Genomic DNA, 22,044 nt, shown 5'->3' on the forward strand with positions numbered 1-22,044 from the left:
TTCTTCCACAACAAATCATGTTACTCTCTGTGTCTGATATTTCTGTTCTTTACTGTAGTTTCAACTGTTACCCAAAATTGGGTCAGCTAGTAAGCTTAGGGAGGACTAATGACCCACCAGAGTTTGGCAGAAAGCAGCACATTTATTATATGGATAGCTAAGCTCAAAAGAAGGGGGTGGGGAGGGTGTCACACTCACACTTGCATACTCATGCTCCCAGGACAGGCACGGCACTGGAGATGTCAGGATCCTTTAAGGTAAGTGTCCCACAGCACAGTGATGGATGGTGCGATGAAGGTAAGTCTTCCCGAGGCCAGGGCCGGTGCAAGGATGTTTCGCGCCCTAGGCGCAACTTCCACCTTGCGCCCCCGCCCTGAGGGGCCCTTTCCTCCCCTCCCGCGGCAGCTCTCCCCCTCCGTGTTGAGGTGCCCCCCCGCGGCAGCTACCCCCTCCACCCTGAGGCACCCCCCCTTGCGGCAGCTCCCCACCCCCTACCCTCTGCCCTGAGGTGCCCCCCCACCCCAGCTCACCCCTCCTACGAGCACAAGCACCCCGAGCACACCGTCGCTGCTTCACTTCTCCCGCCTCCCAGGCCTGCGGTGCCTAAGCTGATTGGCGCCGCAAGCCTGGGAGGCGGGAAAAGTGAAGCAGCCACGGCGTGCTCGGGGAGGAGGCGGGGCAGGGGTGAGCTGGGGCGGGGAGTTCCCCTGCGTGCCGCCCCCCACACACACTTGTTGCAGGTAGCCCTCTCCACGCTCCCCTACCCCAGCTCCCTCCGCCTAAATGCCGGCGGCGACCGGGGCAGCTGAAGATCCGGCCACCGCAGTCGCTGCTGAAGAAAATGGCGCCCCCCAAATTCCAGCGCCCTAGGCGACCACCTAGGTCACCTAAATGGTTGCATTGGCCCTGCCCAAGGCATGATGGAATGCAACGCAGCAAACCACTGGCCAGGTGGTCCGGGCGAAGGGCCTCCATGGGAGCTTGTGAGTGCACTGCTGAGCACATGGCCCCTTTCCCTTTTAAAGACTTGCTCCTCATGGCCTGCGACTAGAGATGACTTGGCTGCGTCTGGTTGGTCACACTCCACCTCAGCCAGTGTCCATGCATTGGGTGTGTGAGTGCTGCCTAATTAGAGTCCCAGACATCTTGTCTATCTAGGAGCTCTTCTGATCTTCCAGCTGTTAAGCAGCCCATTCATCCCACAAGCATTCCAGGAGGGAGGGGTGGGGGAAAGCCACTTCACAGGTATTCAAAGAGGGAGAGGAGACAAGGCGGGGGTGGGGGTAATAGACTAGCTATCCTCCAGTCATCTGGTACAGAAGCTGATTTAAAGGATAGGTTACATTCCACAGTTTCATATTTGAGTCTGTTCAGAACTCTTGGGTGAATCTCATCTGGACCTGATGACTTAATTTATCAATTTGTGCCAAAACCTCCTAACTGGTCCTTACTGAATACAGTCAAGTCATGATCACTGGCCCCATGGCAACCACTAACATCTAGTCCAATGATCAGTTCATCTTTATCCACCACAACGAGGCCCACAGTAGAGTCACCCCAGTTGGGGCCAAAACTTTGTGTTAGAAAAGTATCTCTCATTTTTTAAAATCTCCATGGATGATTTACGACTGGCTGTGTGAGACCTCCTCCATCTGTCTCCCAATAGGCCGTGTCCCATGCTAACCCAATCAGGGGCTGCAGGTTTGTATAATTCTTGGTGGTGCCCAGAACAGGTCCAATTCCTGCTTAGGGTGACCAGATGTCCTGATTTTATAGGGACAGTCCCAATTTGGTTTTTTTTTTTTCTTATATAGGCTCCTATTATCCCCTACCCCGTCCTGATTTTTCACATTTGCTGTCTGGTCACCCTAGTCTCGCTGCCCCTCCCCCACCCCCACACCTGCCGAAGGCTCTGGGAGGGTGTTTGAGTGTGGGAGTGCATTTGGGGTGCAGGCTCTGGGATGGAGTTTGGGTGCTGGGTGCAGGTTCTGGGCTAGGGCAGGGGGTTTGGGTGCAGGAGTGGGTGCAGGCTCTGGGAGGGAGTTTGGGTGCTTGGCGTGAGCTCTGGGCTGGGATGGGGTTGGGGTGCAGGAGGAGATTTGGGTGCAGACTCTGGGAGGGGATTTAGGTGCTGGGTTTGGGCTCTGGGCTGGGACAGAGGGTTGGGGTGCAGAGTGTGGGGCTGGGGATGAGGAGTGTGGAGTGCTGCAGGCAGGCTGCACTGGGGCGGGGGGCAGAGAGGACCCCCCCCCAGCCCTCTCTCCACTGGCAACAGCAAGCTGTGGGGGAGGGGGGGACCTCCCTGGCTCCCCCAGCACGACACTCACCAAAGCCCTCCCAGGCTGGTGCTCAGGAGGTCCAGCTAGGATAAGCCCCCCACCCCGAGTCGACTTGGAGTCACCTGCCAGGGTGGGGTGGGGGCTGTCATGCACCTCCTCCCTCCGCAGGCGCAGCAGCCACCTCAACCTGTTCCCGGGGCCGCTCCCTTGTAGCCCACCATAGCAGCAGCCGGGAAGGGAGTGCAGTGCGGAGCTGCAGGGGACAGCTGCCCAGGGCAGCCAGGGACACTTGGGGAGAAGGCGCGTGGGGGCAGCATGCAGAGCCAGGGGACACTCCGGGGGAGGCGCGTGGGTGCGGCAGGCTGGGCCAGGGGACGCTCTGGGGGAGAGGGGCGACTGGCGAGGCCAGGGGACGCTCTGGGGGAGGCACGTGGGTGTGGCAGGCTGGGCCAGGGGACGCTCTGGGGGAGAGGGGCGACTGGCGAGGCCAGGGGACGCTCTGGGGGAGGCACGTGGGTGTGGCAGGCTGGGCCAGGGGACGCTCTGGGGGTGGGGGGCGGCAGGCTGGGCCAGGGGACACTCCAGGGGAGGCACGTGGGTGCAGCAAGCTGGGCCGGGGGACGCTCTGGGGGAGAGGGGTGACTGGCAGGGCCGGGGGACACTCCGGGGGAGGCGTGTGGGTGCGGCAGGCTGGGCTGGGGGACGCTCCGGGGGAGAGGGGCGACTGGCGGGGCCAGGGGATGCTCCAGGGGAGAGGGGTGGCTGGCGGGGCCGGGGGGATGCTCTGTGGGAGGCGTGCAGGTGGGGCTGGGGGATGCTCTGGGGGAGGCGTGCGGCAGGCGGGGCTGGGGGAGAGACCCAGCCCTGAACATTGGTGGAGCTGGGTCCTCGCCGCCCCTGAACCCAATTGTCTTCCTACAAGTCACAGAGAAGTGCTAAAGGAGAGAAAGCCCCTGCTCTCTGGTTTGGATTCAGTGAACTGTACCAGCCCCCCACTGCTTCTGCTGCTGGGCTGCGTTAGTTACCAGCTTGATCAGGTGTCTAATTCCCCGTGCCACTGAGCCCACCATTTTCATCCTCTCTTTCCTTCCAATACGAGATGTAACCAGCGACATGGACATTCGTCACACACCAGGTTTCCCTAGTTCCGCTCCTCAATGAGAATTTCCAACTCCTCTTCCTTATTGCCCAGACTCCAGAGATAAGCGCAGTGTTGCTTCCCCTCACACGTGAGTATCTTGCAGGGCATATAAATGGCAGCACTGCATTCCCCTGAGTTCACACTTGTTACTGCCAGATGGGTTATCCGTAAGCCAAGGAGAGACTCCAACTCACATGTCATGTTCTTCCTTCCATTGGAAGGTGCCGTGAGAGAAAGACGTGTCCCCCGGGCTTCGGCAGCACAGAACGCTGGATTTGCTGCATGCTCTCCAGAACCCTTAAGCCTTCTGTATAAGCTCTGCAGCATCAGAACAGCAGAGCCTGGCTTGGAGCAAGGGGAAGGCCTTTTTTCCACAGAATCCTTCCCTCAGGGCCAGAGCATTCATAGCAGAAATTCCTGCGGGAGTTGTGACCCATGGTGCCTGCCGTAGCCCTCACTGAAAATGTCACAGTCAGGGCAGGCTACGAAAGGAAAAGCAGATTCTCCCTAAGAGTGATAGTTAACACTGAAGTTAACCAGTGTGACTGTTGTAGAGTTTATCAAGAAAAAAAAAAAGAAAAAGGAAATACACAGTCCCCTTTATTGCATTCCAGTTCTCTGGCTCCCAATCAGCACCTGGGCCCAGTGCAATGCGAAGTTATTTAAAAAAAAGCTCTGCTCACATATACCAAATGTTCTTCTGATCCCAAAGGGTCAGCCACATTACCAGGTCAGTATAGTTTGGATCTTACCCAAAATACCACGCTGTCAGCCAATCCTTTAGCATCTAAAACTAAAGGATTATTATAAAGAAAAAAGAAAGAACAAGAAGAGAGCTGTTAAATGGCAAAGCAGTCACATATACACAAAGACTTCAAAGTCCATATATCGGGTTCTTAGCAGTATTGGTGAGTTTGCTGGCTTGAAAGTCCCTCTGGAACACATCCCCAGCTTGGATGGGTCATTCAGTCCTTTGTTCAGAGTGTCAGTGTGTAGAAAGGTTGCTCCAGAGGTAAGCAGCAGGACTGAAGACAAAATGGAGATGATGCAGCTGCCTTTATATTCCTTTTGCCATGTGGCTTGTACTTCCTGTGTCCCAAACACAAGCTGTCCAGCACATGGCACGGAAGAACCTTAGAGCTTTACAGCACTGCAACTTTCTTGCTCAGGGGTGTGAAAAAACACCCCCGAGTGCAGCAAGTTTCAGCGCTGTAAAGCGCCAGTGTAGACAGTGCCCCAGCGCTGGGAGCTGCGCCCTTCGTAGAGGTGGGTTTTTTTAGAGTCTGGGAGAGCTGTCTCCCAGCGCTCTGCTGCAACTACATCGCCACATTAAAGTGCTGCCACTTTAACACTGCCAGTGTAGACTAGCCTTTAGGGCAGGGGTTCTCAAACTGGGGGTCAGGACCCCTCATGGGGTCGTGAGCTGTCAGCCTCCACCCCAAACCCCGCTTTACATCCAGCACTTATAATAGTGTTAAATACATAAAATGTGTTAATTTATAAGGGGGGGGGGTTGTTATATGAAAGGGGTCACCAGTACAAAAGTTTGAGATCTACTGTCTTAGAGTTCTGTCCATAGGCAGCCCCTACATGGCTTGCTGAGTCATCAGGTGTAGTCCTTGTTCCTTTCAATAGGTTCATTGTCCAGTTGATGGCCCTTGATGGGCCGTCAAGCAGGCCTAGTACTGATGCCAATCTGTCTGGGGGTGCCACCCAGAAACACAGCCCAAGTTTGGAAATAGATATACCCTACATATCTATAACTCATGATACAAAGATGATACAGACATATAAACAAGATTATCATACTTGGGAAATTGCAACGTTTGCAGATACCTTACATGGCATAACTGGCACAACTCATTGCACTTTTACAATATTGGTATTCATGATATCCCGAAGTGTCCCCCAGATTCCATACAGCATCTCACCCCACATGCAAACTTGACGCAGAAAGGGGTGGCCCTAGACACTGCTAAATGCATTACTGGAATTTTCCATTCTTGGTCCTGTATTATTACAGCTGTCACGTTAATATCACAAGTACTGGTGTACAGAAGAAATGGTTTATCACGTCTGACGAAGCCAGGCTCTTTAGCAGGGTCGGCTCTAGACATTTCGCTGCCCCAAGCACGGTGTCATGCCGTGTGGGGCGCTCAGTGGAGACCCTCCGCAGGCGTGCCGCCCAAGGCACCCTGCCGCCCTCCCGGCGACCAGCGGAGCGCCCCCCGCGGCTTGCCGCCCCAACCACCCGCTTGGCGTGCTGGGGCCTGGAGCCGCCCCTGCTCTTTAGTGGCGCTTCCCTCACGTTCAGCGCTGGAAGGGGGCAGCGTAGCAGGCGCTGGAGCTTGTGCCGCGCTCCAGGCCGTGCCGTGTAGACACCCTGGGGGACGCTCAGCAGCCCGCACCGCACCGCACCCGCTGAGCTGGGGGACGGGCCTGCCCGCGGCTCGCTAATGGCCGCTCTGACTCGGGCACTGGGCCGCAGAGCGGAGCAGCCCACGGCGGACGCAGGGGCGAGCAGGAAACTCCCGGCCCGGGGCCCCTTGGCAGGGACCCGGTGTCCCGCCCCCAGGCTGTGGCCAAGCAAAGCTCCCCGCTCCCAGTGGCGCGGCGCGGCCCCGCAGAGGGCGCTGGGAATCGCGCCGTGTAAACGCAACCCGGCTCCACCCCCACTGCCACGGCCCCGCCCGCACCGACATTTTCCCTTTGGGCTGGCGCCGCAGCCGTTTCCTTCCGCGGTCACCAGAGGCTCCTTCCCCCTCCCCAGCCGCCCGGCGCGGGCTGCGCCCCCCCCCCCCCGCTACCCCCGGCCATGCGCAGCGCCGCGCACCCCCTGCCTGCTGCTCCCGGCGGCGGAGGGGACCCAGCCGCCCGGCCCCCGCGCCCCGCCAGCGCGGCCACTAAGCCCCAGTGAGCGCCCCGGTCCGCGGCCGCCAGGATGCGAGAGGCGGGGGGCCAGGAAAAGCCGCAAAGTCCGCGCGATCTGCCGCCCCCCGGACTGACCGAAAGGTAAATCGAGTGACTGGAACGGGCTGTGCCGGGGTCACTCCTGTACCCAGCCTGTGGGACGTGCCTTTTGCTGGGGGGCTTTGCAGTCGGGAAGCGAGTTAAGCCTGCCGGGATACGGATAGAAGTCTCACCCCCATTTTACAGATGTCTCTGCCTGCGCTCCCAGGGCCCAGTCGGAACCCAGGAGTCCGGGCTCCTAGTCCAGGCGCTCACTGCCCCGCTTCTCTCCGCTGGATTCTTTTGTGGGATCCAGTGTAATGTCCCCGCTTTCTCTTTCGTTTTCTTTGTTGGTGACCCGACAGTCAACCGAAACCAGCAGCCAGCCAATTGGTGGCAAACCCAGTGTTACACCGAAATGACGGACCCTCTATAGCCAGGCTTGGAACTATTCGATTTTTACCAGTAAATGTCGATTTCACCATGCGCACACACACCCCCCACTATGAAAAAATATTTCCATCAATAATCAATTAAATGTACAGATAGGAAACGTAAGAAAAACGCTTTTTGAGAACTTAGAGACCAAATCCAGTGATTTAGGCTTGTCACAAACGGAGTAGCGAATGAATTGTAAAAACAGGTAGGGTTTGTTGATTTAAGGATATTTGCTTTGTGTATTTTCACAGGTGAGATTGGTTTATATAGCTTTAACTTTCTGAATCTCAACATCTGGTGTCATTAAATAAATGTCTGACCTCCTCCCAGTAATTTCCCACAACCGGGAGAATTTAAATAGATAAAAATCTAAAACAAAGCTTAAAAATCAACACTGATATTATCTGTTGAAATTATAAGTGGGGGGAAAAAAAAGTCAGTCTCTGCCAAGCCTCTCTATAGCAAGCCAGGCTTGTTCTTAGACTGATTAAGAACAGGAAAAATGGCTAAATGTATCGAAATATGTTTAATTGTCACAGATATAAAAATATTTGTTATGATTAAGCAGCAAAGAGTCCTGTGGCACCTTATAGACTAACAGACGTATTGGAGCATGAGCTTTCGTGGGGGAATACCCACTGCGTCAGATGCATGTATCCAACCAAGTGGGTATTCCCCCACGAAAGCCCTGGGAGCGCAGGCAGAGTCCCGTAAAGACATCTTTTAAAATGGGGGTGACACTTTTACCCATCTCCCAGCAGGCTTAACTTGCTTTCTGACTGCATGTATCCGATGAAGTGGGTATTCACCCACGAAAGCTCATGCTCCAATACATCTGTTAGTCTATAAGGTGCCACAGGACTCTTTGCTGCTCTGACAGAGCCAGACTAACAGGGCGACCCCTCGGATACTTGTTATGATTAGTCTTTTTCTCTGAACACAACAAAAATGAAGAAATTGGACACAGCAGGCTCCCAAATAACCATGTTAATTACCTACAGACAAACATTCAAGACCTAGCTTAATGCTCTGGCTTAATGTTTGAGGCTTAACACTTAGTGCTAAGCTCAAATCTAAAGCAGAGAACCTAGTGAGCACCACTAGAAGGCTCGCAGACTGCTGTAAAATAGTCTGCCTAACTCCTGTACGCTGCAATTAGATGAACCAGCTAGCAGCTTTAGAGAACACTTTCCTTTTCAAGGCGTTTGAAGAAATCTTCATCTGTGGCTGGAATATCTCTGTCCTTTCCTTTTCTATCCCCCAAATGCCAGCCTGCAGGTGACCAAGTTTGTGGGAATGTATACAATGGTTCCCAGCGTTGCATGTTATCGCAACAGCTTGGTATCTTTGCATGAATCATCTCATGTCTCCCCCGCTCGTGCTCCCGATGGTGTACTAGAGCAGGCCTTCCCTCTTGTGGGCCTCCAGGGCGGGTTACAGAAATAGGCTGTTCTCCAACAGCGGGTGGGGAAATTCCCACACAGCTAAGGGGGTGATATGGTTAATTGCAGGGTTGTTGTAGCCCTGTTGGTCCCAGGATATTAAAGAGACAAGGTGAGGGAGGGGATACCACTTCTTGGGACAACTTCTGTTGGTGGAAGGGACAATCTTTTGAGCTTCAGAGCCTTCTTCACGTCTGGGGAAGGTGATCAGAGTGTCCAAGTTAAATACACGGTGGGACAGATTGTTAAGCGTAAGTGGGTCAGACGTGCTATAGGAGACCGCTGTCCCACCATGTATTTAGCTTGGACACTGGCTACCTTCCCCAGACCTGAAGGAGAGCTACCTGAAGCTCAAAAACTGGCCTTTCCTCCAACGCAAGTTGATTCATAACAGACATTGCTTTACCTGCTTGGTCTCTCTCGTGGTTGCAGGCATGTCAGCGGTTTGAGTGTGTGTTACCTTCCGAGGTCTGCGATCTTCCAAGCAAAGAACCCCGACCGAGTTCCAGAGTCCGAAGGAATGCAGCGGTAAGATTGTACATCCCACTCCAGGCACCCAGCTACCTCACCCATGTGCTTATAGAGAGGCCAGCCTCCCACTTCCCGTCTTTGCATGCAGAACGTGTGTGCTGTATGCCCACGTCTCTGCTACTGAGCGTGCTGCTATATCGCCATGCTGGCCTTCCTTCACATAGGAGCTCTCCCGTCACTATCTCGGCCGGCGACGTTTACCTACCAAGCCACGCTGGCTCTGTGTCTCCTGCGTGTGGAGAACTGGCTACCCCATGGGATTGCGAGGCCAGATCCTAGGAAGTGTGGAATGTCTGTAGCGCCTGGTAGGCTCGGGCCCTGAATGGGGAGCAGAGTAAATGGTCTTTTGTGTGCAGGACAAATACTGGGCCAACTTGAGCAGGGGTGGCAGGTTTGTAGAAATTTTGGTGGTGCCCAGAACCCGCCCCTGCCCAAACTCTGCCCCCCAAACTCCGCCCCCACCTGCCCAAGGCTCTGGGAGGGCGTTTGGGTGGGGGAGGAGGTCTGGGTGCAGGCCCTAGGCTGGGGCAGGGGATTGGGGTGCAGGCTCTGGGAGGGAGTTTGAGGATGAGAGGGGTTGCAGGGGTGAGGGCTGTGGGGTGTGGCTGCAGATGAGGGGTTTGGGAGGGGCTCAGGGCGAGAGTAGGAGTATGGGGGGTGCAGGCTCTGTCTGGGGCTGGGGGGTTTGGGGTGTTAGGCTCAGGTCTGGGGCAAAGGGTTGGAGTGCAGGGGGGTGAGGGCTCTGGCTTGGACTGGAGATGAGAGGTTTGTGGTGTTGGATGGGCTCAGGGCTAGGGTTGAGGGTGCGGTGGGGGGTGAAAGCTCTGGCTGGGGGTCTGGGGTGGGGCAGGGCTGGGGATGAGTTTGGGGTGCAGGCAGGCTGCTCCGGGACAGGGGCCAGAGAGGAGGACTCCACCCAGCCCTTTCCCTGCCAGCAGCAGCGAGCTCTTGGGGAGGAGCCGCCCTTTCCTGCCCCCACCCAGCAGCACACTCACTCCCACCACTGTCACTGCATGTGCTCCTAGGGCCTCTCTCAGGTCCAGGAATCTCCCCTGCCTCCCCCGTGGGGGGTGCTGTGTGTGCCTCCTCCCCTGCTGTTGCCCCTGACTGTAGCCTCACCGGGGGTGAGGGATGGGGCTGCCTCCTTGCCCAGCATGGGGCAGGAGCGCTGACTGCAGGTGGGAGGGGGGTGGGGGGACTGTGCTGATGGAGTGTCCCAAAGGAAAATGAAAGGGTCTGAGGGGGAAGGGCAGGCTCGGAGTCAGGCTGCCCTGGCAGTCGAAATGGGGGGCACTAGGACCCTGCGGCAGTAGTTGCTGCAAGGAGGCAGCATGGAGCTGCAGGAAGAGTAGGGGACACTCTGTGCCTGGGGTGGTGCCTGGAGGCAGCAAGTCGGGGCGGATGACGCTCAGGGGAGTGTGGGGGGGGACAAATATTGGTGGAGCTGGGCCCCTGGGCTCTGAATATTGCTGGTGCCCGGGCACCACGTGGGAATATAGCACCCGCCTATGGACCTGAGCTACTCCCTCACCTGTTATGCAGGCGAACGCCAAGGTGAAGTTGGGATTTGGTTTCTTTCCGTCCCTCCTTGTGCGCCAGGCTCCAAACCCAGCTCATCTAAGAGCCCAGGGAGCATTTCTGCCCTCAGGGAGGGGCTGAGGGGCTTTGAATAGCACCCTGGGCAGCCCTGTAGGGACTCGTGGGAGTCTCAGACTACTGCTGCCCTGCACAGAGTGGACCGGCTGGGCAGGAAATTCTGTCAAAGGGGCAGTTCTGAAGGATAGCTCAGTGGTTTGCACACTGGCCTGCTAAACCCAGGGTTGTGAGTTCAATCCTTGAGGGGACCATTTAGGGATCTGGGGTAAAAATCTGTCTGGGGTTGGTCCTGCTTTGAGCAGGGGGGTTGGACTAGATACCTCCTGAGGTCCCTTCCAACCCTGATAGTCTATTAAATGGAAGCACGGCACTTCTCCCTGAGTGAGGAACCCTGGGGGTAGGCACGTTTGTGTGTGGCGCTTCAGCAGAGACTGGAGGTGGGGAATTGGAGAGGGGTCACAAGCCCCCACTGCAGCTGCTAGCGATCTCTTCCCTCGAGCTGTGCTGTGGAACAGCCGGGCTGTGATATCCTGGGTTATGGCCAACGCGTTCTGGGAAGGGGTGTCTGAGAGAAGGAGGGGAGGGAGCTCAGTGTGGTACTGTCCCTGGAAGCTGCACAATGAAAGATGCACAGGCCTGCTGTTCAAGCACTGCTCGTCACTGAGTGATGCAGCTGGTCACGGAGCTGCACACGGTGACTGCCGTAGAACCCAATGGGAAGGATGGCCTAGTAGGCTTGAGTTCTCTTCTCCTGCACAGACTTCCATGGGCCAGCCTCTGGGTGCTCCAGTTTCTGTCCATTGTGGATAGTAGCTGCACCCTGTCTCACAGGGGTATTGTGGGGAGAAATACATCAAAGCCTGGGAAGTGCTCAAATACCGTAGAATAGGGGCCACAGAAATACTTACGGTAGAATAAAAAGGGGCTTAGACACAGGGAAATCATCCATGTTTACCTGCAAATCCCCTTTCTTCTAGCAGGAAGCTCTGCAGATCCTCTCCAGTGGGTCTCCAGCCTGCCTGGAGCCCAGAATCGGGCCTGTTGGGCAAGGCATGGGAAGTTGTGGATCAGTCCCTGAATGAGAGAATTGCCACAGCAGCTCTAGAAGAGTTACTTTTTTTTTAATGTTGAAACTGTAAGCTCGTTTTGTTATATGCCTGTCAGAGCGGGCTCTGGGGCCATGGCTGGGGCTCCCAAGTGCTCTGCCAATACCAATAATAAATTAATTCATCATGAACAATGAGGAATTAATACCCTCCCATTACAGTCAATTACTGCAGGGAACCTATTCTCCTCAGTCAAAAAACACAGCTCTTGAGATACAGTCCAGAGGTCAGACGTTTTCTTCAGCTGGGTGAGATCTGTGGCCTTCCCTACTAGAAGGATGGACGCTTTGGGGTAAGCATGGGTAGCTGTTTCTGCTCGACTGTACTGCGAGGGGTCACCAGCCCTTTGCGGTGGGATTTAAATAGCAGCCATGGAGGGACCGCAAATAGCTATGTGCCTTAAAGATGCAACGGGAAAATGGCTTGCCTGGACAGCCAGAGAAGGAATGCTGGTGAGATCTATGTGGAGGCTCCGGACCTGATCCATCTTTCCTAATGGTCACTGAGCTGTTGCCAGTGAGAGCTGGAGGCAACTGCTGGCCTTTCTGCTGCTTGGTACGTGTCTCTGAACTCTGGGCTGAAGCTGCAGACTTCACACTTCCCTGTCTTCAGACCTGACCCCTGCCTCTTCTCTCTCAGGTTAGAGGACGAGAGGAGGTGGCTGTCTGTCCCTAAAGTCTACGTCCTCCAGCCTTGGATTTTGAACCTCTTGATGAAATACGAACAGTTGGACTCCAGAAATACTCAGGTGCCTGGGCATATCCTGAAAGTAAGTGACTGGGACTTGCTGTGCATCACTTGCCTCTTCCCAGCGCCCTGCTGGACGGGGGAAACCCTCTGCTGCGGGATGTCACTGTGGCTTGAGCGTTTCTGCAGGGCTCCGCTCACTGGGCTCCCCGAGGGCTAACCAGGAGGGCATGGTGCAGCTTCATTGCCCCTCCTGGGGAAAGGGAAGGGAGCTGAGACGCATTAGAGGGCTGATCTTTCCAGCTCCCCACATACCACCTCGCTCTAAAATTGAACTCCTCTCCTGGGGCTCTGGTTCTCTCTTCCCCTTGAATGTTGTGCAGTTTTCTCTCCCTAGAACCCACGTGCCTGCCAGTTCTTTGTCTGGTTCTCTCCCTGCCCCTGTGGCATTTCTCTCTCGGCTTTTTGGGGTGGGGGTGGGCTGAGACCTCTCTCTTTGCCCCTCATGGCCAACATACCACATGACACCTCCCACGTCTGAGACCTGAGGCGCATGGTGCTGCTCTTTCCATCAGCCTGAGGTGGTCGCTAGACAGCTGAGCAAGGCAGCCCTTTCCCTCAGCGCTCCCGCACCTGCTGCAATGGGGTGGCCTCTGGGGTGCTGCCCCTTCCCACTTCTCGTCCCACTCTTGTTATTTGAACACTGGATAGAGACAGGTCCTTGCCCTGAGGGGTTTGCAGGGTATGACTGTCTTCCAATCAGAAGTATGATCGCAGCACGGGTAGATGTCCCCAAACTAGCTTTGATCCAGCTAGATCAAAGCTAGCTCTAGCACGAATAGCAGTGAAGTCATGGTGGGACCCTGAGCAGCTGCCTCCTGTGCTGCCGTGGCTTCACTGCTATTGTTACGTGAGCTAGGTTAGCTTGGGCATGTCTACGCATGCTGCAGTCCCAGTGTAGACTTACCCACGACCTACAAAGGCTTAGCTGGTGGAGAATGGGGCAGGAAGGCAGTGCCTTGGCCTCACTAAGACCAGAGTGTGTGTGTGGGGTGGGGGGGTGAGCATAGTTTGTGTCATTAATGTCATAAGAGAAATTGGAGACTGTGATGCCTGAGGCTGGTTGGGAATTTTTCGATAAAAGTTTTTTTCTTTGGAAAACGTCAATTCATCTAAATCAAAACTTGTCGCAGGAAAGGGTCAGTTTTGACACAGTTCTCGTTTCAGAAAAAAGTTGTATTTGTCCATGTTTTGTTTTATGCAGGATTGTTGTAGCCGTGTTGGTCCCGGGGTATCAGGGACAAGGTGGGCGAGGGAATATCTCACCAATGGAAGTTGGTCCGCTAAAAGAGAGACAAGCTTTTGAGCCCCACAGACCTGAAGATGGGCTCTGGGGAAGCTTAAAAGCTTGTCTCTCACCAACAGACATGGGGCCAATAAAACTTCACCCACCTTGTCTCTCATGTTTCATTCTGACATTTTCTAAACAAAAAGTTCAGTTTTTCAGTTAGAAGCCACTTTTCATTTCAAAAGTGAAATTCATTTATAGTAAAAATATGAAAAGGGTCAAAATTGAAACTGGGTGGTGGTGGTACCTACGGGGGTGGGGTGGAATCTCCATCCTTAGAGGTTTTTAAGGCCTGACTTGACAAAGCCCTGGCTGGGATGATTTAGTTGGGTTTGGTCCTGCTTTGAGCAGGGGGTTGGATTAGATGACCTCCCGAGGTCTCTTCCAACCCTCATATTCTAAGATTCTATGAATTGACCCAAACTGATTTATTATTATTTTTGGATGCTCAGTTTGCAAATATTTTTGAGATTTTGACTTTTCATCCCAATTTGGGATGGGAATGGTTTTTTTTTAAATCAACATACGAATGGCTGTATTGGGTCAGACCAATATCCTGCTAGCCTAATATCCTGTCTTCCGACAGTGGCCAATGCCAGGTGCCCCAGAGGGAATGAACAGAACAGAGCAATTCTCAAATGATCCATTGCTTGTTGCCCATTCCCAGGTTCTGCCATTGAGAGGCTTAGGGACACCCAGAGCATGGGGTTCCACCCCTGACCATCTTGCTAATAGCCATTGATGGACTTATCCCCCATGAACTTACTTCACTCTTTTTTGAAACTTTGGCCTTCACATCATCCTTTGGCTGTGCATCATGGTTGTCTGTGCATCGTGTGAATAAGAACTTTGTTTGTTTGTGTACTAATTTCTTATGGTGCCGGCTGGTTCTTGTGTTATGTGAACAGGAAGTGTTGTTTTCCCTATTTGTTTTCTCCACACCAGTCATGATTTTATAGACCTCTATCATATCTGCCCTTAGTCGTCTCTTTTCCAAGCTGAACAGTCCCCGTTTTTTAATCTCTCCAGTAATTTTTGGTGCCCTTCTCTGTGCTTTATCCAGTTCTAATTAGGGCTATCAAGCCATTGAAAAGATTAATCGTGTGATTAAACAACCATGGAATACCATTTATTTACTTATTTTTGGATGTTTTCTACATTTTCAGATATATTTATTTCAGTTACAACACAGAATACAGAGTGTATAGTGCTCACTTTATATTTTTTTATTACAAATATTTGCACTGTAAAAAAACAAAAAAAAATATTTTTCAGTTCACCTCATACAAAGCTCTGTAGTGCAGTCTGGTTATCATTAAAGTTGAGCTTACAAATGTAGCATTATGTACAAAAAATAACTGCATTGAAAAATAAAACAATGTAAAACCTACCAGTCCATTCAGTCCTACTTCAGCCAATCGCTCAGACAACCACATTTGGTTATAATTTACTGGAGATAATGTGCCTGCTTCTTGTTTACATTGTCACCTGAAAGTGAGAACAGGCATTCGCATGGCCCTTTTGTAGCCCGTGTAGAAAGATATTTACGTGCTAGATGCACTAAAGATTCATATGTCCCTTCATCTTCAAGTACCATTTCAGACAACATGCATCCATGCTGATAATAGGTTCTGCTTGATAATGACCAAAGCGGTGCAGACCGACTCATGTTCATTTTCATCGTCTGAGTCAAATGCCACCAGCAGAAGGTTGATTTTCTTTTTTGGTGGTTTGGGTTCTATAGTTTTCGCATCTGAATGTTGCTCTTTTAAACTTCTGAAAGGATGCTCCACACCTTGTCCCTCTCAGAATTTGGAAGGCACGTCAGATTCTTAAACATTGGGTCAACTGCTGTAGCTATTTTTAGAAATCTCACATTGGCTCCGTCTTTGCGTTCTGTCAAATCTGCAGTGAAAGTGTTCTTAAAACAAACATGTGCTGGGTCATCATTCGAGACTGCTATAACTTCAAATATATGGCAGAATGTGGGTAAGACAGAGCTGAAGACATACAGTTCTCCCCCAAGAAGTTCAGTCACAAATTTCATTAACGCATTATTTTTTAAGGAGCATCATCAGCATGGAAGCATGTCCTCTGGAATGGTGGCTGAAGCATGCAGGGGCATACGAATGTTTAGTATATCTGGCACATAAATACCTTGCAATGCCGGCTACAAAAGTGCCATGTGAACTCCTGTTCTCGCTTTCAGGTGACATTGTAAATAAGAAGCAGGCAGCAGCATCTCCTGTAAATGTAAACAAATTTGTCTTAGAGATTGGCTGAACAAGAAGTAGGACTGAGTGGACTTGTAGGCTCCAAAGTTTTACATTGTTTTGTTTTTGAGTGCAGTTATGTAACAAAAAAAATCTGCATTTGTAAATTACACTTTCAGGATAAAGAGATTGCACTACTGAACTTGTATGAGGTTAATTGAAAAATACTATTTATTTTGTCATTTTTACAGTGCAAATATTTGTAATCATAAATAAATATAAAGTGAGCACTGTACACTTGGTATTCTGTGTTGTAATAGAAATCAATATATTTGAAAATATAGAAAAAAATCCAAAAATATTTAATAAATTTCAATTGGTATTCTGTTTAACAGTGCGATTAATCACAATTTATTTTTTAATTGCAATTAATTTTTTTGAGTTAATCATGTGAGTTAACGGCAATTAATTGACAGCCCTCGTTCTAATATCTTTTTTGAGATGAGGTGACCAGAAATGCACACAATAAAAGTGTGGGCATACCATGGATTTATATAGTGGCATTATGATATTTACGATCATCTTATCTATGCCTTTCCTAATGGTTCCTAATATTGTTAGTTTTTTTTGACTGCTGCTATACATTGAGTAGATGTTTTCAGAGAGCTATCCACAATGACTCCAAGATCTTTCTGCAGTGCTAACAGCTAATTTAGACTCCATCGTTTTGTATGTATTGTTGGGATCATGTTTTCCAGTGTGAATTACTGTGTATTTATCAACACTGAATTTCATCTGCCATTGTGTTGCCCAGTCACCTAGTTTTGTGAGATCCCTTTGTAACTTTTCACTGTCTGCTTTGGACTTAACTATATTGAGTAGTTTTGTATCATCTGCAAATTTTGCCACCTCACTGTTTACCCCTTTTTCCAGATCATTTGTGATGACTATATATACTCCCACAGTATTCTTGCCAGCAAGTTAAAGTATGGATTGGATGAATGAACTATAAGGTGGATAGGAAGCTGGGGTCAATGTAGCGATCAATGGCTCGATGTCTAGTTGGCAGCAGGTATCAAGCGGAGTGACACAAAGGTCAGTCCTGGGGCCAATTTTGTTCAGCATCTTTATTAATGATCTGAACGGTGGGATGGATTACACCCTCAGCAAGTTAGCAGATGACACTAAGCTGGGGGGAGAGGTAGATACGCTGGAGAGTAGGGATAGGGTCCAGAGTGACCTAGACAAATTAGAGAATTGGGCCAAAAGAAATCTGATGAGGTTCAACAAGGACAAGTGCAGAGTCCTGCACTTAGGGTGGAAGAATCCCAGGCACTGCTACAGACAAGGGACCGAGTGGCTAGGCAGCAGTTCTGCAGAAAAGGAGCTGGGGATTACAGTGGATGAGAAGGTAGATATGAATCAGCAGTGTGCCCTTGTTGCCAAGAAGGCTAACGGCATATTGGGCTGCATTAGTAGGAGCATTGCCAGCAGATCGAGGGAAGTGATTATTCCCCTCTATTTGGCACTGGTGCGGCCATATCTGGAGTATTGTGTCCATTTTTGGGGCCCCCACCTCAGAAAGGATGTGGACAAATTGGAGAGAGTCCAGCAGAGGGCAACGAAAATGATTAGGGGGCTGGAGCACATGACTTATGAGGAGAGACTGAGAGAACTGGGCTTATTTAGTCTGCAGAAGAGAAGAGTGAGGGGGGATTTGATAGCAGCTTTCAACTGCCTGAAAGGGGGTTCCAAAGAGGATGGAGCTTGACTGTTCTCAGTGGTGGCAGATGACAGAACAAGGAGCAATGGTCTCAGGTTGCAGTGGAGGACGTTTAGGTTGGATATTAGGAGGGATACTATTTCACTAGGAGGGTGGTGATGCACTGGAATGGGTTACCTAGGGAGATGGTGGAATCTCCACCCTAAAAGGTTTTTAAGGCCTGGCTTTGTGACAGATTTTCGTTACCAATCTGCCTGGAGCATCACTTGATCAGGCTGATGCCACAGGATCGTTTGAGGAGGACATGACAAAATGCATGAAGTGTCTAGATTTTAAAGCTTTATTGATAAAATAATAAAATAACAGCAGAGAGTGCTTGGAACACTCCCACGCCACTCAGGGAGAAAGCATTAGACCCCCAAGCCCTAACCCACTTTCATACTCACACACGCACTACCCAAAGCTGGCCAGGCTTGGTGTAACATAAGAAGGCGGCGGGGGGAAGGATGGACAGGAGTGCTGTCCTGGGCCCAGGGCATCCGAGAATCTGCTGTGCTCTCCAAGTTGGCCAGCTCTCCGGAGGGTTTTAAGTCCTGGGCTTCTTTGGGGGTGGTTTTGTTCAGGGCCCTCTGTTCCTGGTGCTCTTTGTACTAGTCCAAACAGGCTTTCTATGGTCTCTTCCTTTTCCAAAACATTCCAGCTTCAGGGACGCCTGGCTGGCTCCCGCTTTTGTTGTCTCGTCTGTGTTTTCAGCCTCTGCAGTTCTGGCTTTGTTTTCCTCTCTGCTGGTTTCTCTGTCCTGCAGGTGCAGGTCTGTGTAGTCGGTTTCTCACGCCGCTTGGGCAACTTTCAGGCCCCCGTCTTTCAGCCAAGTCTCGGCTGCAAGCAGTGTCCTTGAGCAGGGGCCAGCATCTTATCTCTGGACTGAGCTTGTTCATTGCAGTGTTGAGTTAACCTGTTCTCTGCTCTTCTCCCCCCTTTTGGCCTCTTGTGACCTACAAAGAAACCTTCCACTCTCCACTCACACACCTTTGACCCTCCCTAAAATGCTTTGCAATGCTTGCAACAGCATTAGCAATATACAGCGCTGATCTTCCTTCCCAGGGGACTCCCTAAGGGGAGGGGGCCATTGGGTTGCGACAGCTTGACAAAGCCCTGGCTGGGATGGTTTAGTTAGGGTTGGTCCTGCTTTCAGCAGGGGTGTGGACTAGATGATCTCCTGAGGTCTCTTCCGATCCTAATCTTCTATGATTCTATGTTGAACAGAGACCCAGCTATTTACCTCTCTCCACTGACCATTTATTCCTACCCTTTGTTTCCTATCTTTCAACCAATTACTGATCCATGAGAGGCCCTTCCCTCTTATCCCGTGACAGCATAGTTTGCTTACGAGCCTTTGGGGAGGGACCTTGTCAAAGGCTTTCTGAAAGTCCAAGTACACTATATCCACTAGATCACCCTTGTCCACCTGCGTGTTGATACCTCAAAGAATTCTAACAGATTTGCGAGATATGATTTCCCTTCACAAAAGTCATGTTGACTGTTCCCCGGTATATGCTGTTCATCTGCGTCTGATCATTGTGTTCTTTACTGTAACCAATTTGCCTGGTACTGAAGTTATGCTAAGCGGCTTGTAACTGCCAGGTTTGCCTCTGAAGACTCTTTTAAAAATCAGCATTGCATTAGCTACCCTCCAGTCATCAGGTACAGAGGCTTATTTAAGCAACAGATTACATACCACAGTTAGAAGTTTTGCAATTTCATATTTCATTGAATCTCAGGGTTGGAAGGGACCTCAGGAGGTATCTAGTCCAACCCCCTGCTCAAAGCAGGACCAATCCCCAGACAGATTTTTAAACCCAGATCCCTAAATGATCCCCTTAAGGACTGAACTCACAACCCTGGGTTTAGCAGGCCAATGCTCAAACCACTGAGCCATCCCTCAGAACTGCCCCTTTGACAGAATTTCCTGCCCAGCCGGTCCACTCTGTGCGAGGCAGCAGTAGTCTGAGACTGCCACGAGTCCCTACAGGGCTGCCCAGGGTGCTATTCAAAGCCCCTCAGCCCCTCCCTGAGGGCAGAAATGCAGGATTTTCAGCCCTATGCTCCCTGGTCTCTTAGATGAGCTGGGTTTGGAGCCTGGCGCACGAGGAGGAACGGAAAGAGACCAAATCCCAATGTCACCTCGGCGGTCGCCTGCATAACAGGTGAGGGAGTAGCTCAGGTCGGCCCAGTATTTGTCCTGCACACACAAGACCATTTATCCTGCTCCCCATTCAGGGCCCGAGCCTACCAGGCGTTACAGACATTCCACACTTCCTAGGATCTGGCCTCGCAATCCCATGGGGTAGCCAGTTCTCCACATGCAGGAGACACAGAGCCAGCGTGGCTTGGTAGGTAAACGTTTCCGGCTGAGAATGGCTCAGGTGTGGGAATCTCCCTCACATCCTCTTCAGATGAAAAAAATTCATTTAATTTCTCCACAATGGCCTTCTTTTCCCTGAGTGCTCCTTTAGCATCTCGATCGTCCAGTGGCCCCACTGATTGTTTGGCAGGCTTGTGTGTGTGTGTGTGTGTCTGTCTGTCTTGTGCTAGTTGCTCTTCAAATTCTTTTTTTGGCCTACCTAGTTATACTTTTAAACTTGATTTGCCAGATTTTATGCTCCTTTCTATTTTCCTCAGTAGGATTTAACTTTCAATTTTTAAGCAATGTCTTTTTGTCTCTAACTGCCTCTTTTATTCTGTTGTTTAGCCATGGTGGCATTTCTTTTGATGGTCTTGCTGGTTTTGTTTTTTGTTTTCTTTATTTGTGATGCATATTTAGTTTGAGCCTCTATTATGCTGTCTCCATGCAGCTTGCAGGCCTTTAACTCCTGTGACTGTATCTTTTAATTTGGATTTAACTAACTTCCTCATTTGTGTGTAGTTCCCTTTTTGAAGTTAAATGCTACAGTGATGGGTTTCTTTGGTATTTTCTTTAAATTTAATTCCACTGTGGTAATTATTACTGAGTAGTAATAATCTCAACATTGTTCGTGGGATGGAAAAGCTCTAGTGAACCCCGTTCCCCTGCCTATGTACACCCCTGAGCTGCTCTCACGCAAACTGATCACAGGGGAGTTTGCCACCTGCCTTAGAAATCCCAAACAACTTTTTCTTCACTCCTGCCAGTCATCTGCTCCCTCTTGCCATCTGTCCTGAACTAGTCCCCTTTCTTCTCCCGAATGGGACCCCCATCCCCTGCCTCTCTTCTGCACTCCCTCTTTTCCTCTCTGACCAGTCTTCCTTCCGCTGTGTTAATTCCGATGGAATAAATGAGCCCAGCGAGTCAAAGGCATTAGCATGACTCTGTCACTGTCCGACACGAAACATTAAGCATGGCTTGGGGTTTTGAGCACAGAGACCTGCTTAGTCCCAGGACAACAACCACCAATCAATTGTTTTAAACCTTTTCTTAAAGATACAAAAAAAGAAGGAAAAACAGCAAGAGCATTTAGAAAGGAGAGGATGAAGTAAGGCTTTGATTTTAACAGTATCTCTTACTCCCTTTCCCTTTAGCTGCAGAAAGCTGCTTATAGGGAAGAGCACCTGACAGTTTTTAAATTGTGTTAAAGATGATGATAAATGTCCTGTTTGGAAAAAATTAAAAAGATGAATTGAAATGAGCTGCAGCTGTTCTGGTGGAAGTCCAGTCTTGCTTCCTTAGGCTAAAACAAGACAAAAGACGGTGAAAAGAACAGCAAAGATAGAAGATGCAGCTCTGTCTTTGGTGCTGACTTTCACTTGCAATGTCTTTGCTGGAGAAACACGGGCCCAGCACGTGGTCTGATCAGCCGCGCTGAGACCTGGCAAACTCATGCCAATGTTGGGCTGTTTAGGGCATTGCTTTCAGCTGCCTTTCTGGTCGCAGGCTCAGAGCAGTGTTGCAAAAAATGGCGTTGTCTAAGCCAGATTCCCCGTGGATAGCTATCCTCCCCGTGGATAGCTCCTGCTGGTACCCAGCCTGAGGAGCAGCACTCTCATGACCCTCACTGTTTCCATCTGCTGCGCCTCCTAAGTGTGATTCCCTGACAGGCAGGCGTGGGCAGATGCAGAGCTCCTGGGACTTCAGGGGTGAATTTAATTCACTGACTTCCTGGTGAGTGATCGTAAAGGGGGCCCGAGTGTCTGCAGCATCCCCTGCCCTGGCTGTCTTGCTGGGAGGGGTGTTGAATGCCAGCGCTGCTCCTCGGGGATGATGGAAGAGTCAAGCCCATGTTTGTTTTCTTCCCAATCTCTCAATAGGTTGTGAACGACTTGAAGGCTGCAGACCAAGGCAGTGCCGCCGTCCTGCACATCTCAGATGGATCCTACTACATCCGGGTGGTCGTCTCCCCGGAAGCTGTGCAGATGGCAGAATGGTGGGTTTCACCCTGTCTGTCGACCCTTGCTGGGGTAACTGTGCGCTGCAGCTGGTGGCCAGGTTCTCAGCAGATCTCAATGAAAGTTGGGTTGGGCTAAATCAGTAGCAGGGTGGGAGGCCTATGTGGAAAGCCCAGGTGCTGCTGGAAGTAACTTATCTACTGTCCCAGCATGACGCTTGGAGGTGCCA

At 51.2% G+C, this 22,044-nt stretch overlaps 1 protein-coding gene across 7 annotated transcripts in view; it reads left to right on the forward strand.

The window, feature by feature from the left end:
• Positions 1 to 6,123: 6,123 nt before the first annotated feature.
• The window catches only part of ACD (ACD shelterin complex subunit and telomerase recruitment factor), a 34,100-nt gene continuing 18,179 nt past the window's right edge, over positions 6,124 to 22,044 (forward strand). For 2 of the 7 annotated variants that reach the window (XM_039503373.1, XM_039503374.1), the window contains exons 1-4: positions 6,124 to 6,432; positions 8,682 to 8,777; positions 12,122 to 12,251; positions 21,738 to 21,853. In XM_039503373.1, the coding sequence (XP_039359307.1) occupies positions 6,362 to 6,432; positions 8,682 to 8,777; positions 12,122 to 12,251; positions 21,738 to 21,853 (413 nt within the window). In that variant the 5' untranslated portion in view covers positions 6,124 to 6,361. Of the gene's footprint in view, positions 6,433 to 8,681; positions 8,778 to 11,353; positions 12,038 to 12,121; positions 12,252 to 21,737; positions 21,854 to 22,044 lie in introns of those variants that run through there. The other 5 variants (XM_039503371.1, XM_039503372.1, XM_039503370.1 and 2 more) reach the window with 4 other exon arrangements.

Source organism: Mauremys reevesii, linkage group 16, assembly GCF_016161935.1.
Source record: "Mauremys reevesii isolate NIE-2019 linkage group 16, ASM1616193v1, whole genome shotgun sequence".
Classification (NCBI taxonomy): domain Eukaryota; kingdom Metazoa; phylum Chordata; order Testudines; family Geoemydidae; genus Mauremys; species Mauremys reevesii.